The sequence below is a fragment of the Rhamphochromis longiceps genome, linkage group LG7 (assembly GCF_057381845.1).
Source record: "Rhamphochromis longiceps isolate RC_006_pf linkage group LG7, R_longiceps_female_GT1.1, whole genome shotgun sequence".
Lineage (NCBI taxonomy): Eukaryota > Metazoa > Chordata > Actinopteri > Cichliformes > Cichlidae > Rhamphochromis > Rhamphochromis longiceps.
Window position 1 is genome coordinate 52,521,439 of NC_140563.1, and position 16,945 is coordinate 52,538,383.

The 16,945-nt window shown below is 38.6% G+C and overlaps 3 protein-coding genes across 3 annotated transcripts in view; 1 reads left to right on the plus strand and 2 right to left on the minus strand.

Annotated features, from left to right (window-relative positions):
• Window positions 1–16,945, plus strand: part of LOC146666312 (uncharacterized) — a 477,181-nt gene that overhangs the window by 148,206 nt on the left and 312,030 nt on the right. The gene's annotated exons all lie outside the window — the stretch shown is intronic.
• On the minus strand, window positions 1,743–10,788 carry cacfd1 (calcium channel flower domain containing 1). The gene is made up of 5 exons (XM_085414278.1): window positions 10,134–10,788; window positions 6,319–6,391; window positions 5,640–5,765; window positions 5,380–5,487; window positions 1,743–4,982 (listed from the first exon to the last, which is right to left on the minus strand). The coding sequence occupies exons 1-5, from the start codon at window positions 10,240–10,242 to the stop codon at window positions 4,892–4,894; spliced, it is 507 nt and encodes a 168-aa protein (XP_085270404.1). The 5' UTR covers window positions 10,243–10,788; the 3' UTR covers window positions 1,743–4,891.
• On the minus strand, window positions 11,418–14,432 carry ptcd2 (pentatricopeptide repeat domain 2). The gene is made up of 10 exons (XM_085414277.1): window positions 14,300–14,432; window positions 13,905–13,997; window positions 13,691–13,820; window positions 13,488–13,605; window positions 13,306–13,384; window positions 13,121–13,212; window positions 12,910–13,023; window positions 12,678–12,752; window positions 12,490–12,603; window positions 11,418–12,200 (listed from the first exon to the last, which is right to left on the minus strand). Exons 1-10 carry the CDS (start codon window positions 14,427–14,429, stop codon window positions 11,979–11,981), a joined length of 1,167 nt encoding a protein of 388 aa, XP_085270403.1. The 5' UTR covers window positions 14,430–14,432; the 3' UTR covers window positions 11,418–11,978.

Consider the following 16,945-nt stretch of genomic DNA (forward strand, 5'->3'; position numbering starts at 1 on the left):
AAACTGAAACTGAATGAAATTCAATAAACAGTTGTCACAAACACAGTTTGTGCAGTTTAAAAAAATGGCAGAGAGGACTTCATGAAAAATAAACAAATTTTACTTGCTTTCATTTGGTTTTTCAAAACATAAAGGGGCCATTTTTTCCAAGATTATCATTCAAAGTAAGGCTTATTTGTCTGAAAGGATCTTAAAATGTCAGTGGGAAATTGTTTTATTAAGAAAACACAATCAAAGGTGCCCCAAAACATTCTAACACTTAACAAAATTACCCCCAAACCCCCAGCGTATAACAGAAATCTTTTTATAAAATTTAGTCTTTCATCAGTATTCATCTTCTTGCCTAACTCCACACTTCAGACAGAGAGATGCTTTGTCTTTTGAAGCTTTCAGAAGGAGCAGGATGTTCTGCCCAGATTCAACCACAGCTGAATAATTTAAAGAGGAAAAAGGTTCTACCTAGCTGCAGTAAATGGAAATAACATTTGAAAAAGAACTGAAAAGAACCACGCGTGACTGTGACATATCATACTTACTTTTCCCAGGTGTACAACTTTTTAACAAGAGTAATCATTAATGGCAAAAAACAAAATAAATTAAAATAAACACTTCCAGTTCTAAGGTTTTGCATATGAGAACAGCAGTTCAATTCAATTTAATTCAGTTTTATACATATAGCACTAATTCACAACAACAGTTGCCTCAAGGCGCTTTACATTGTCAGGTAAAGTCTCTACAGAGAAAACCCCAACAATCATATGATCCCCTATGAGCAAGTACTTTGTTGACAGTGGGAAGGAAAACTCCTTTTTAACAGGAAGAAACCTCAAGCAGAACCTAGTTCAGGGAGAGGCAGCCTGGTTTGGGATGAGGGGAGGAAACATGATAAATCTAACCAGGACCCCTAGCAGGTCTTAAAATTGGATGAATGACAAAACATGATATATTACACCACACCACTATTTATTAAACAGAAACCAAACCAAAACTAAGAAGCAGCATGTGAATACTAAACACATCCTTAATACTTTCTCCCACTTTTTATAGAGAAGCTCAGGAGGTGTGTGCATCTCCATTAAAAAACAGAAGTTTTGGCAGCTTGTTGACATCAGCAAAGATCTTGTCAATGCCAGTCAATCTGGGTGTGGTTATACAGCCACTTAGAAATAGCGTGTCATTCTACAGTCAGAAAGATTATTCAAGTGGAAAAGCATTCAACACAGTTGCCAATCTTCCCACGAGTGGATGACCCCAAGGTCAAAGTGTGCATTACTCTGCAAAAGAGCTACATCTCCAACTCTTTAGTTAGGATGTTATATGAGAAAACTTTTGACAGCAGAAGTAGAAAGCAACTAAACAAGAAGAAGAAAGCCTCTTCTCTTAAAAAGAACATGGCAACACAACGTAAGTTTGTAAAGCTGCATTTGAACAAACTACAAGATTTCTGGAAGTTCTCTGGACAGATGAGAACAAAGTGGAGATGTTAGGCCGTCATTTTTGCTAAATAAGTAATGCATGTCATGTACAGTATTTACCTAATAAGAGGATTTGGTAAAAAGCAGTTTTTTATTATGTCTTATACACGAAATATTTGAAATGACAGAGGACAGAACTGCAGTTACTAAGTTAGATGGGCTCTGACATTAATATAAACATGTAAACTTTGACCTGATCATCGTGATAGAAGAAATACAAACCTGAGAGTGATACAAAAAGGTACAGAAGAAGCCAACACCACGCAGTAGTAGCAATTTTGTTTATTCACTAATTTGTAACATGATCAGGATTCACATCACAACACACATTATTCACATATCCCTTACAGCACAAGATACACTCAACACCTGCAGCAATTCGTTTTGTTGTGGATGGCCGTGGACAGAGAAAGCAGTGTTAAACAGCAGTGGAGCGCTTTTATAGTGTTAGACTTTAGCATATCACTGGATTGGATGTGTGTGAAGGCTGTTTTGTGTGTGTTTTAATTGCATGACAAAATGCTTTTCACGTTGACTCGGGTGATACAGTAAAATCGTAGAGTCAGGCTTCGACTAGGACCTACGCACAGGCTGGTTGTGTGTGCTGTGCACTGTTAACTATGATACCTGAGAGCTGATGGTGATGATATGAATAATTCACTCAGTCAAGACTTAAGGTAGAAACAGCTGTAAGAGGTATGTGTAAACACTTATTCCATCCTTATTACTGCTAAAATAACAATGGCAAGGCCCAAAAACAAACCACACACACGGTACACTGGTGAGCACTGCATACCTCATTTGAGTGAAACCATTGCGGTGGTGACTGTGTGGGATACAGACCAATTACTCCCTGAATCAAGACACTTCCCTTCATTAAACTGTGGATGGGTTTTGGTAGAGCATAAGAGAGCAGTATGTCAGACACAAAGAAATCAGCAGATACTTATTAACGGATTCTAAAGCGGGAAAAGAAACCCCAGCTACACAAAGATTCCCAAATGAGTGCACAGTTTTGCTCCTCGTTTCATGACGTTTCACAAAATCTACATGCCACAAGTTGGCGACTGGTCTCTTGTCCGTTAGCAGCACAAGCAGGTTTTGCCATTCAACTGAAAGCTACACAAATACCTCAACTGAACTTAAGCCAACTGAAAAGTTAATGTATAAAAAGCACAAAACAAAAATAAAGATAAAAGGTCTCTATCTTTGGATGCACCAGATACATTCTCCAATGTTAAAAATATCCCTCAAATATGACGTCAAGCTGCAGTTTAGACCTGTGTGTGCTCAGAAGCTATGCTACTGAAATCACTGGCCAGAGATTTATAAAAGGTTTTGGTTGACAGACATTAAGTGCCTAGACTGAGGATGTCACACATAAGGCTTGGGGGCCAGAATCAGTCCGGCAAAGACTCCAATCTGGCCCACAGAATGGCTTTGATATTGGACTTTTAACTGTGTTTTCATGAGCTTTAGAGCTTTTTATACACATAAGGACCTCCCCGATTGCCATCCATACTACCCTAAAGTAATTAAGTAATAGATAAACAATTAAATCACAGAAAAGATTGCGTTTTTTCACTATTAAATGCAGAATTTTTTTTCTACAATGAGTCCACATTAGAATCAGCACAATCCTTCAGTTTTGTAGTTACCAGAACATTTTTTTCTGTAATTTTACACATTTATTTGTGCTCATGCATTTCGTTCATGTACTACAGCAACATTTTTTGATCATGTAGAAAAATCTGCACTTTTCTGCATCTGAGGGATTTTTAAATGTGTAGTAAAATGTCTTTACACTGACAGAACAAGGAGTTTCAGGTCCAGCCCACTTAAGATAAAAACAAGTCACATGTGGCCCATGACATAAAATGACTTTGACATTCCTGGTCTAGAAATTTCTAGATTGTTGATAAAAGGTCATGAAATCAAAACATAGCCACATACAAAAATATTACACGCAAATCATATGTTGTTAACTCAGTAAAACCAAAGAGGAATGTTAATTATCGTCAGAAGACAATAGTCCTTAACATTCTCAAATACAATAATACATTCTGGAGTGACAGCGCTTATCCCCGCAATCGCTTTTTATCGTCCAGACTTACTAAGTGAAGCAAATTCGCACATGACTGAAATCCTCAGATAGTATTTATAAGTGTGGTTAGTGTTTTTTCTGCGTTAAATATTGCCGCAGGTAGCAGTAAACTGTGTATCATGTGATTTAAATATTCTCCTCCTTGTATTTTGTGCGTTGAGAAAGTAAACTTCTAGAAATACATACGCAACAGGGCCAGTCGCAAAAGTTTGCACCACTTAAATGCAATCTTGTCGCTGCAGTGTCATTGTGAATGCTGACAGTGTTATTTTTTTGTTTTGAACGCCAAACCCAGTTTGTGCCGGTGCAACGCGCAAGTAAACATAGCTCAAAGTTCTCTAGCAGATCCGGTCTCAGCCTTCAGAGGATACAGAAAATAAACCTGTGTCTCTCTAGATGAGCTGTGGCTCATCCGCAACTTGAGAAGGCTTCCCTCCCCAACTGATTCTGAGTATTACTGAAGTGTGATCTGACACATGTGTGATGCACATCATGCCTCGCAGCTGCAAACGTAGCCTCCTGAGGCTGAAGAGAATCCCAAAATGTGACGAATCTGATCTGAGGACAGCTGAGAAAAGAGTCACGTTCTTCCAGGCAATAATTCCACTCTCCCAGCTCTGCGAGGGCAGCTCTGTTTGCTACAATTCCTGCTCCTGATACACGCGGTTCTTTACCTCGGGACATTGTGCATTATTAAAGTGTAATAACTTTTTTGTTGTTTTTTTTTTAACCCGCTGATGTGTTGCACTGCTGACACTGTGTACCACGCTGTGCCCAAAACAAAAGTATACCCACTCTGGCCACACGGTTGTTAAATTGCATTGAGACACGGTGCCACAGGAGGGAGGCACACTCACACGCAAAGAATGCAAAGGGGCGAATTCCTCTGACACACAACTCTGAACTGCAGCCTTAAAGTCAAAGTGAATAACCTGAAGTCAAATATGTACAATTTACAATCACATTAATTTCTGATCAGATTTCCTGAAAGGCTTTATGGGCGACAACAACGTCAGTTTAAAAAAAAGAAAGAGAGAAAAATAAAGGCTGTATGACTGAAACCAGCAAAACACAACAAAACATAAAAACTAAGTTTTAAATATAAGTGATCAGGTCACAATCATGAATCCCGTTTATAGGGCAAGTACCAAATAACAGGCTGAATCTGTTTTGCAGGTGAGCGCAACAAGAATGTAACATTTTAGTAAAGAAAGGGGTGCGGAGAAAGAGGTAGGATGGATAGAGGACAGGAGAAAAATCCCAAGTGTAGAACAGAGGAGGAGGGAAAGAAACAACAGCTGGTGAAAAGGCCTCACTCTGGAGCCCCGTTTGTCGTTCCTGTCATCCTCTCTTCATCCCCCTGTTTCTGATGCTGCAGTCTGGCGTAAGTCACTGCATCTCCCCTGGAAGAGGAGGGAAAGGAAAGACAGGGGTGCAGGAGAGTGATGGTAATAATAAAATGTTAAGTTCAGGGAAGTGTGGGGAGGAAAAAAGAAAGAAAGAATGACAGGAATAGATGACACTGTTAACTGCAAGGTTAATGGACAGCTCATCTTGAAAAGTGAAAAGTTACTTTACGTGAATAAACAACAACAAAAGAAACCACATAAATCACATTAGAACTGTTAGAGCATTTAAACTTGAGATTAAAAACATGATAACTTGTTATAATGAAACGTTTAATGTTTAATGTGAGAGCCTGTTTCAATGGGATATAATGTGGGTGAGATATCAAAAAACACGTTATTGCACAGTCTGTACTGTGTAGATATTTCAGATGCATTATATTTTCTTTCTTACTTTTTGCCTAAAGAAGCGAGGCCGTACAGCACTCCTGTAGCAAAGGCGATGGCGTTCCCAAACAAGGTTGTAAAGGAGAAACTCAAGAATACAGGAAACAGAGCCATCCTGAGAACAGGCAAAGTAATTGAATCTGATTAAGTACATTTCCAAGATTATATGCGATGTGCACAACTATCAGAAAACCCAAGTTCCAAATGTTTTTTATTTTTCCCCCCATATAGTTCATTTCTGTCTCCAGTGGCATAAATCATCCTCACCCACAATAGAAGAAGGCCTTCTGCCAGGGTTTGAGTTTGTCTGCACGAGCTGCGACCGCATTAGCAAACTCGATGAACTGACAACAAAACGGGACTTCACAGAGGAACAACACAAAGGCGTTCAACCTTGAGAAGGAAGGAGAGGATACGTAAGCACGGCAAGGAAATCATTCTTTGCCCTTTCCTTTTACTAAAAGCAGCAGCTAGTTGGAAAAGACGTATTGTGCTGTCATGGAAACAACAACAAAGTTCTCACAGTGAGCCAGCTAGCCAAATTGGAGATACAGTTACCACTTAACCTGCTTATAACTTAAAAATCCTACCTAAAATAAAGAATTGTTAAGGCACTTTGGCGCAAGATGCTCCAATTTACTCTTCATACCTCCTTTGTTAGAGTAGGTGTGGTTAGGTGCTATATGAGACTTCTGCTCAATATCAATGTATAGTTCGCTGAAAGGCTCTTCATTTGGTGTTTTTAATCATTACTTTACACAAACTGGACCAGAAAAGGCAACTTTCTGATTGTCCTTGAATGCGCTACATCACCAACACACAGTGTTGCCTAAAAAGAGGTCATTTGGTATTATGTTTACTGCATTTCCACCTCTAAACTGTCCTTTAAACTATCTAGCTGTGTGGCATGTGAATATTACAAAAGTGCGACACTAATGGGACTTACACCATCCACACTCCAGCAGCAATGTTTAGAGGGTTCACAGTGACACAGTTCCACACTCCTGAGATGGCACAGGCTGCATGATTTGGACAGGACAAAACACAAAGCAAAGGGCTGTTATTATGACACCACAGAAGCAGATCATTGCGTGATAGAGAAAATAATCCGTCCCATACATCCGGCTGAAGCTGTTAATACAGTTCAGCCACTTCAGTGTCGAAAGTTGTGTGGGAAAGTTGTCATGTGTAAGCTGCTTAGTGACGTGGAAAATATGAAACTTACGAATGCAAAAGGACGACAAACACAGAATGAAAGAGGTCTCGTGAGCGCTACAACTGTGCTCTGTGTTTGTTCTGAAACAAATAAACGAAAATCAAATAAACTGGTCAAATACAGCACGCCTATCTCGATGAAAGGGCGATTATGAAACAAGGCCTGGCCCAAAGATTAACTACACAGAATAAATTTGAGAGAAATCAGGTCAAAAATCAAAGCAGGCTGCCTTTTTCATGTACAAGAGAATTTGTTTCAGAGTGTTTTAATAATAACTGCATCATAACTGAGGCCGCGTCCCTCTTTTTGGCTAGCATTTGTTTGAAACCTTTTAATCCTTTCACTCGCAGCATTTCTCCACAGTGATTATGATAGACAACATCTACTCAGTGTGAGGAAGATTTTCCACTGCTAAGACGCAGAAGGTCCACTATTGTATGTAAAAAAATAAATATGTGTACAGCAGAAAATGAGACAGACCAAAAGCTCAGTAGAAAATGGTGAGTTCAAAAGCTGTGTAAAAAAGCCATGTCTACTTCCTACATGTAAGGATTTCTGGCAGGCTCTAATGTATCCAACTTGGCATCTCACATATCACGGATGTGTGTGAAATAAAGCAATTAACACAGAAAATGAACTAATGGTGTAAATTACTGCCAGTTTGAGTCACACTAATGTAATGCAGTCAACTGTAAACACAAGAAGTGCTATCTATATACACGATATCCATGTAGAATAGAACAGGTAAAGTTTTGGGGTTGGCTCTTATTATATCTTAAGTCTGCTGTGTGTGTGCGTATATCCACTACATTGAAATTACAATACTTCATATTAGGGCTGGGCCATATTATACCGTTCACGGTAATACCGGTATAATGTTAGGCAACGATAGGAAAATGAAATATCGCGATAGAATGGGAGTAAAACGCGCGTGCGCAGTGCCTTTGTTTTCATACGCACATGGCCGATTGTTGAGTGAAACAGATGAACCAGAATTGGTTTGTAAAAATGGTGCAACTTCCGTGATGTGGAACTGGTTTGGTGTTTGTCCGTCAGATACACAACAAAGCACATTTTTTGCAGAACATGCAAGCGGCCGTTGTTATTGTCGTATTTGTCGGACTAAGATGCTCTTAAATCTGGGAGTAATCTGGGTCCTAAACTCCGTATGCTTCAGGTCAAACAACACTGCAGCATCACTTAGAGTTAAAAACTGTCTAAATTCTTTCATCTTTAATAAAACGATCAGCATTGCTGCTTTACCAGGTGTAACTATAAAGTTTAACTTCCAGGCATCCATGAAAACAAAAGTTATTACATTTAACGGAGTTAGAAGTTAGCAGGAAGCTAGCGGAAGTTAGCTCGCTAGTTACCTAAGCATGATATAGCATGTTCTGACTGAGAGATTTCTGAAAAAATTCAAACGTACAGCTCTGCTATCACTTCCAACATAAATGAAGACAGGAAACTAAACAGCAGTGACGTTTGTAGGGTTACTGAAGTTGGGCTAGCTGGTATATAATGATGTGCTACGTGATCGCTAGCGACACAGCTATGTTAGCATAACATAAACAGTGAAGCTGGAGGACAAACACTAACACTTTTCCACTTATAAAAGTTAACGTGAAGGTTCTTCATGGTTAGAGACAAATGCAATCGCATGGCAGGATGCTGTAAACGGACCAAACTTCAGTCAGGAGAACAACTGAGATAATCCATCCACAATACGAGGTTAGTCATTAATATACTGCAACAACATGGGAATAGAGCAGCTGCCAGAGAATTCAACATTAATGAAACAATGGTACAGAAGTGGAGGAAGCAAGAAGAATGAGTTTAATAAAGTTTGATTTATCTGACTGCTTTGTTTCGCTTAATGTGCCTTATAATCCTGTGCACCTTATGGTCCGAAAAATACGTACTGCACACTGCAGTTTAATGTTGCAAAGCACCTCTTTTTAACTTCAGTGGATATTATACATGGTTATGCTCAGGATATGTCAGCCCATTTCTACTGGAAATGCCTTTTGGTTAAACTTTCAGCAAGGAAGTTGCATTTGCACTGTTACATTTTTATAAAGCTTTAATGTACATAAAAACCAGCTTCTTAAGTGAAAATAAATGGAAGGTTGTCTTTTTGCGCTAGTAATGTTGTGGAGTTGTATTTTGTCTCGCATCAATTATATCGTCGGTTATATCGTTATTGCAAATTTTCAAATATATATCGTGATAAATATTTTTGGCCATATCGCCCTGCTCTACTTCATATGTGAAGTCCACAGCTATTTTTTTTAAAAAGAAGATATATCTGAAAAAAATCTCACTGCTTCTAAATCTTATGCTAAATACTGTATTAAGTAATATTGAGGACAGGACTCTCAGCTCTGCAAAATCTGCAAAACAACAACAACAACAACAACAAAAAGGAAATGCAAAAGGTTATTTGCCAGTAGTTAATGTTATAAATAAAAATGCTAAAGCTGTAAAAATTTTGATTTAAATAATTTAAAAAAGAAGAAAAATCCTGAAAGTTAATGTATATTTTATTAGAATTTACAGAATTTGCTGTAAGGTATCAAACAATCAAAAATAAATAAATAAATAAAAATAATAAAATGAAAAAAAAAAGACAGTTCTTATTTTTTAAATGTAAAAAAACAAAAACAAAAAAACCCCACCTTGCACTAAATCGTGAAAACCCTTGAGTGCAGAACCCCAATCTATGTCTACACAGAGTTGTATTTTTAGGGTGGAGTTGAGAGAGTATTCAAGTCTTGCAGTTTTCACCACTGTGGTAACTAAACCAAATAACACCACAGAGCAGCTTCATGCTGAAACTCATCCACTGCACCTTCAGACAATCCAGCTTCCTTAATAATACAGAAGCCACTGAATATGCAGCTGTTAATGTGATACGGCCACGGTGACTCTGGTGTCACTGTGAAGGAGAGATGGATACAGGGAGAGGAAGGGTGGATCAGGGATACTGCAAAAACTGCAGAGCCAGCAGTTATATTTAAATAAATAAATAAATAAATAAATAAATAAATAAATAAAAAGCCTCACATGAAACTCCTGAGGGGAATACCCGAGTATGTGCACCGCGGTTCGTTTTGGCAGAACAAGCTGCTATGGCATGAAAAAACAAACAAACAGACGGTGCCCAGGAGTGGCTGCTGCTGCAGCGAGGGGGACAAAGCAGTGACAAAGCTTTTGTTTAGTGGCTGTGCAGTTAAATTGCGGCATATTCACAATCTAAAACAGATGTTACGTTATAAAAAAATGCCATGTCACTCTGCAGCTGCCCCTCATCTGCATACTGAGGAGGTCACATAACAGTATCAATTACGGCGTAAAGATTAATCACATAGCTGTCACACAAAATAAGTAAATGTCGTGACCTGGCACACAGCAGCAGCAGTGGTCATAGTGCACAGTCTGTGGTATTAACTAAAGCTAAGCGTGTTGTCATGGCAGGATTTGGGTTTCTGTGGACATAACGTTATTTACTCGAGGAGTGACATAAGACTTTGACAACTACTTACATATTCCTCCCAAAACCCCAGCTATTTTGCAGAGCCATCTGTACCACCATGTCATTCCATCATCATCCGGAGCGGATTTTGTAGGCGCTGCCGTCTCTTCGGTGCTCATTGTGTTTTTCTAGCTACGCTTGCTAAAGCTAACCAAAGCCAGTATTTACAAATGTCAGACCACCAAACACCCAAATATGAATCTCTAAATTAATGTAACAGTACCCAGCAAACTAATTTCTAACCATCTTACTCCGACCTCGCAGTCCCTTCGAATAGTTTTATATCTTTTTCAGTTTATACGTCTTTTTTAAAATAAATTATTTTCTTTCCTTTGTCTGCTCCAGTTGGGGTCAGCTGCCCGATGTTACGAGGAGCTTCTACACACGGCTTAAGACAGTCCCAGCGAACCGGCAAGCTAACGCTAAAAAGCACCGCCACCAGCGGCCGCTAGGCGAGGATGTCGCCGCACCGCCTCATATAACTTCAAAATCAGTCACATAAACAAAAAAACAAACACGCTCTCTTTCTGCTGTTTCCAAACTGTCCAACCGGTGTGTTCAGGTTAATTTAGCAGCTCAGTCTTTCGCCTCTTTACGTGTTAAATAGACGTAAGCATTGCATTGTGGGAAGGTTCCGATGTACGTCACGGTTTGTTTACATCCGGGCAAATTCCTACGGGCGGGTTTGGTTGGCATTTGTACTTAATTTATGCTGTTACAGTAGAAATACTAGCATTTCACATCCATCTGTTGGCATTGTAATAATTTTCTACTAAAGTAATGTTATTTTTAAGTTGTCGCATTAGGTGCTGGGAGTGTACACTCAAGACTAGCCACAGTATTGTGGCTGGTTAGTACCATTTAAGACCTCTCCCAACTAAATTACATGTTTAAATTACAGAAATCTCAATTTCTTTTTCAGTATCTACTAAATAGAATTTTCCTTTAAAAAACAAATGTTTCTGTAACACATTTCTTTTATTCTTCATAGTACAGGCCATGTAGAAACACTGAGTTGTACAGTTACAATTGAATTTCTTTTTCTCATAAGATATCTCAGGGATTTTTAAATGTGTAATTAAATGTCTTTAGACTCACAGATCTGGCCCACTTTCCCCCCATTCATATAGATAAGACACACTAAACCTTTAAACCACACTAAAGATGTGGGAAATATCTAGTGTCGACTACAGGGAAAACTCACAACATACCCAGTGTTTGCTCTTTACAATCGCCAGTGTCCTCTTTAGAAAGTATGAGAAAGCAAAATCATTTGATTCCAGCAACACCCCCCAAAACTTTAGATTTTTAATAAATCTGTCTTTGAGCACTCATTCATACACATAACACACTTCTCCCCCAACAAACAGAAAACCCACTTATGACCTCCAAACGAGCCTTACAAATAAACCTGTCCCTGTTTCTGATTGCTTGGTAGCTAACGATAGTTAATGCATATGACACAAGACTGTCAAATGACTCAGCATTAAAGATGGCAAGCTACCTTTTCACAAAAGTGTTGCTTTGTGCCTTCACATAATAATTCATTAGTCTAAGAGTATGCACAGGTACTGTGAATTTATTTTAAACACATTTAACATAAAATATTAAAGTGTTCTTTATTGAAGATGGCATAGACTCTGTCAATGATGCTGATGCAGTAGAAAAATAAACTTTCCTCTTGGCAATTTTGCTTCTTTAGGTGCAATGCTATGGGCTGTTGTATCTGCACTGGCGAGGACAAGCGTGTTTTAATAGGCTGCTGGTCAGGGCCCTTAAATATCATATGAGTGCGTTTATAACATCAAAGTCAAATCTGGGAAATGTCAGAGTGTTTAAATGGACAACTCTAGCCTCACTCTGACAGTAAAGTGGACTGTAGAGGCTTTAGAGTTCTCCGGCTAGTTCTCCTCTCCAGTGTTATTGGCGCTGGTTTCCTCTTCCCTGTGGGCGTGCGGCACAGCATGTCATCGAGCGTCTGCTGAGTCACCTGACCGTCTCTTTCAAGCTGAGTCACTACCTGCTCCACTTTTATTATATGCGGCCTGCCTTGACTCCGCAAACGTAGCAAATCCACCTGAAACGGATGACACCAAGTCAACTCTTGGGCAGATGATTGTTCTCTCAAGCTTGAGAGAACAATCTGAGTAACATTTCCTCAGAGTAGCATGGATTAATAATAACAGCACAAGGATACATCAAAATTCCTTTGGACTAGATTTTCCAATGTTTAAAACAGGACAAAAAATGTGTAGAACTTTAAATGCACCACTCATCTTGTAAGCATTTACACTAACAACAATTATGTAATCCTAACCAATCGCCTGGCAGCTGCAGTAATTTTAAGTAGCTGTAGTTTCACTTACCACCTCCTGAGAAAACTCTGGCTTTTTTACAAAAGATGGACTTTTTGGCAACATGGCTGCAGAAAGGATAGAAATAGCCTCTGCCAATGCTCCAGACATTGTTAGTATTAGGACCTAAAGTACAAACAAATTACACAGAATGACAGGAAGAAGTAATGCACATTACATTTTACATGCTGCACCTTTACCTTAAAGTTTTGGCATAATCTGCTGTCGGTGCTCATAATTTGTGAAAATAATGACTGAGCCTTTTCAAGGTCACCCTGGAAAACACACACACACACACACACACACACACACACACACACACACACACACACACACACACACACACACACACACAGAAAAGAGAACAAATGATGCTCTAAATATGTGCTATATCTCACTTCATGCAAAAGAGGTACATAATGTAAAACTCACTCTTCGAAGTGCTAGTGCTACAGCGAAACAGTAAGTATGCCTCGGGATGAACTGCCCTCTGGTCTGTTCCTCTTCAATGAGCGCGATGCAGATCCGGTAGGTCTCTGCCGTATTCTGACCAACACAAAAACAGGGCATCGGTCCAAATATAAGAATAAATGAGGTTGTAATGTTGAATGGACATAAAAGAGTAAAATATCTGAAACATTACCAGCTTATAGCAGGTACCAGCTGCTAACGTGAGTGTGTCTTTGTTGAATGGTATGCCTTGGCTCCTCATGGTTCTTAGAACCTCCAAAGCATCTGCAATAGTTAAAAGTTTGCATTATAAATATCATAATCACTGTGGGAGAAAAACAAACAAACAAAAAACACAGGAGTTAATCTGTTACTTACTTTCAAAGGAGCCTTTCATGAACAACATGTCTATGGCTATATTAAAGGATGTGGTGTCGTGGAAAAATCCTTTCATGATCTGTTCAGACAGCAGAAAATAAAATGTTATTAGTCAAACACTAAAGTATATGCCCAGTCTAGTTATTGTTGTTTAACTCAAGTTTGGATGTTACCCAGTTTACCTTGTCTGTTATTGTAGCAAAAGCCATGCTCTCCAGACCCAACTCATAGCACAGTCTCATGAAGAGAGGACCAAATTTGAAGTCTCCATACAACAAGTTACGGTTTTCTGTGTGATACCTTATGAGAGCAAGCCAGCAATGGGTAAGTGAGATTTGGATGGGTTGTTTTTTAACAAATATCCCTGTATGAATGCTGCACTTACCTATAGATGGCATCTCTGGCTATTTGCATGTCATCTGCTGACTGGCACAGGTGAAGGAGAAGCTTCAAATCATCCCGCAATATCAGCTCATTCCTTTGCAGCTTCTGACTGAATAGGTTAATATAATTCCCTGTAGTGTGAGGTTTACACAAAAGTAAGTTTTATATGACATAAATTTGCAGAGCTGGGCCAGTGGCAAGAATAACTACTTTACCTTCCGATCCATTGACATGGTGAGCCACTGCCAGCTTTCTTTGCTGGAAGTCTTGTAGCTTGATAACATCTTCCGACAACAAATGCCTTTTTGCTGTAGGGTGGTTAAAATATGTGAATGAATCCATAATCAGTTACCCATACATGGCAATCATATATGGGCAAAAATAATAATAACTATACGAGAAGAAAGCTCTTACGAGTCCCTGTGATAAGGTAGCCGTGCATAGAATAGCTTGCACAATACTCACATAGCCAAAGAGAACAACTGTACCTTGCTTTAATTCACGTGTGCTTGCTTTACAGGGTGCTAGCTCCCCCGCTATGCAAACCAGGCAGTTTTCGTACTACCTTTTAAGAGTGACAACATTTGTTGGCGACTTTTGTTTGTCTTACCTCCTATGCAGCCTTCAATCCAGCCTAGCTGTAAAACACCGTAAAAAACTCCTTTAGAGGGCTCATATAATAACGACCGACAACATTTACCAAGTCTGCCCAGCGCCATATCTCCCACAGGCTGTACCATGGCAATGAAATCAAAGGGGATGTTATTGGTAATAATAAAGCAAGGTTTTAAATAAAAAATAATTTCCGCCCTGGAAATTAAGCCATATCAAAATAAAACACTTAAAAATGTCAATATTTTATTTAACCTGAATAATATAATTAGTTATTATTTTTAATTCCGTCATGTGCAATTTCCAGTTGGTATGATCCAAAATGGCACCGCTTAATGACCCGGCTCAGTTTCTTTAAGCAGGTCGAAGGAGACAGATTTTTTATTATACATCAGAAATGATGTGATCGTCATTTAAAACGAAGCTTTAACTATGTTATTTGAATCGTGGTTTCCAGAAAGGCCACGCGAAATTTTATTACTGAACAAAACGGCAGCAAACAGGAAAATGTGTTTTTCTGTTAACCAGCAGGCGGTGCTGTTGTGCTGCAGAACATTTCTGGTTTGGCGTCATTGCTTGGAGCAGCTACAGTGTTTGTACTGTACCCACACAGTGAGGTATAATATACACAGTTTAATAATGTAAAATGCAGGGACTCAGAAAGTCAACTATGAGTTTACACTCATATGGTATTAGTCTTTGTTACTATATTGCTGTTTACTGTAATATTTGTTACTGAACAAACAAAAAAATGTTTTATTTATATTTAAGTCATTTCTGGGCCTGTTTGACATTTACAGTGCTAAGATAAATTCACCTCCTCTGTAAAATGTTTCTTCTGTTTCAAGCTATCATTCCAGATCCCCTTGTTGCTTTGGGCTCCTCTATGTCTATATTTTTAAAAGGTGAATCAAAAACTCACATCATGTTCTCTAATGAGCAAACACCTATATCATGCCAAATCATATTTTGCACTTACAATAAAATAAGATAAGATAAGATAGGATAAGATAAGATAATACAATTTGTGTAAGAGTTCCATAATTTACATTATAAAATCCAAAACCATTCCAAACTTGTATGCCAATTTCATGTCATGCAGAAAAAAAAAGAAAATATGGGTTACAAGTAGGGCTATGAATGAATTCATAAATTTTTTTAAATATATTTTTTATTGAGCGTCAAGAATGTAATACAAAGATATACATGTAACGAAGTTACAATGCTTCTTTTTATATGTGTACCCCACCCCAAGAACATATTGGACACCAATCCAGAAAGAAAGAAAAATAAATAAATAAATAAATAAATTTAAATGAGGTACATCAAAATTCACCATATTTAAAGATGTGCACTTAAAAGGCAATAGTTTGCACAAAATTAATCGTCATCATAACAATAAGGGTATACGGTAGCTGCCAAGCGAGTATCAGATGGGTATGGTTTAATTTTCTCTAAATGTTTTAACAATGTATCCCAAACTGCAAAGAATCTCTCCTTCAACCCCTTGAGAATATACTTTATTTTTTCCAGCTGTATAAATTGTGTCAGGTCACTGAACCACAGAGGCAATTTGGGTGGCTTTTGTGACTTCCAATGCAATAATATCCTTCTGCGCGCAAGCAGTGTAGTAAAAGCGATTATGTTTTTTGAATTCCTCTAATTACTTTAAAGGAACATTACTTTAACATAAAAGGCTGCAGTAAGTGCCAAACTCTGCTGCTAGTTAGTGTACCCATTGACCCGGACAGTATTATATAATCATGCCTTTGCATGCTTTTTTTAAAATCTTTCTCATGGTGGGGGTGTAAGAAAAATGTCAAAAATGTTAAAATTCAGACAGACTACTACAGTAAAAGAAAAATATACATGTTGTTTATTAGCAGTAAATCAATTCATAAATGGAACCCAGTATGCAGTAGTTTTTCACTCTCTTTTTTTCTCATTTCCTACAGGTTTGCATGTTTAGGTGGTTTCTCCCTGAAGGCAGTGGGCAGCTATAGATGAAGCAATTTTTCAGTCTGAAGCTGTTTTGCAAAGCAGTGTAAGTTTTAAGTTTTGAAAACGTAATTCCTATAATTGAGGTATTTTCTTAAATGAACTCCTAAGATGGATAGTCTTTCACAGAGAAAATAGGGCTGTGACTGGGAGGATCCCCAACAGTTGCCTTGGCAACATGAACTCAGCCCATCCGGCTGAGATTGCTGGCTCAGCCAATCAGACACAGGGCCTTGTATAATTTATGGTTTCCTGCAAGGTGTATGTGTCTCTATGGGTTTCTCCTTCTCTCCCTCTCCATCTCTCTCTCTCTTTCTGTTTTTATAACAGCATATGGCTGTTTTCACATACTTTAAAACCTGTGTTGCTTATCTATAACCACAGGCTGAGTGATCAGTGTGATGGCAGCTTGTGCAAAGTTGCTGGAATGATGCAATAATCGACAGGGAGCACGACACTGTTTGTAGGGGTTCTATTTTAGCACTCAGACTCCGATTTCCCTTGACAAATGGCCAGGTTCAGCTGACAGATCACAGCACTTACATCTTCTTTGATTTATCCCTGCGTGCACTTCCCTTTAGTTTTGGAAATTGCCTGGGGTGCCCCATCATCATTAATAAATGTCCCCACTGAGACAGTTTTGGAG

Coding starts and splice junctions, on each gene's coding strand:
- cacfd1 (XM_085414278.1), bottom strand. CDS start 10,242: ATGAGCACCGAAGAGACGGCAGCGCCTACAAAATCCGCTCCGGATGAT. Junction 5,488..5,639: donor AAGGCCTTCTTCTATTGTGG/GTGAGGATGATT, acceptor GCCTGTTCTCAG/GATGGCTCTGTTTCCTGTAT. Junction 4,983..5,379: donor CTCGCTTCTTTAGGCAAAAA/GTAAGAAAGAAA, acceptor CTCCTCTTCCAG/GGGAGATGCAGTGACTTACG.
- ptcd2 (XM_085414277.1), bottom strand. CDS start 14,429: ATGGTACAGCCTGTGGGAGATATGGCGCTGGGCAGACTTGGTAAATGT. Junction 13,606..13,690: donor GCCAGAGATGCCATCTATAG/GTAAGTGCAGCA, acceptor TGCTCTCATAAG/GTATCACACAGAAAACCGTA. Junction 13,213..13,305: donor CATGAAAGGCTCCTTTGAAA/GTAAGTAACAGA, acceptor TAACTATTGCAG/ATGCTTTGGAGGTTCTAAGA.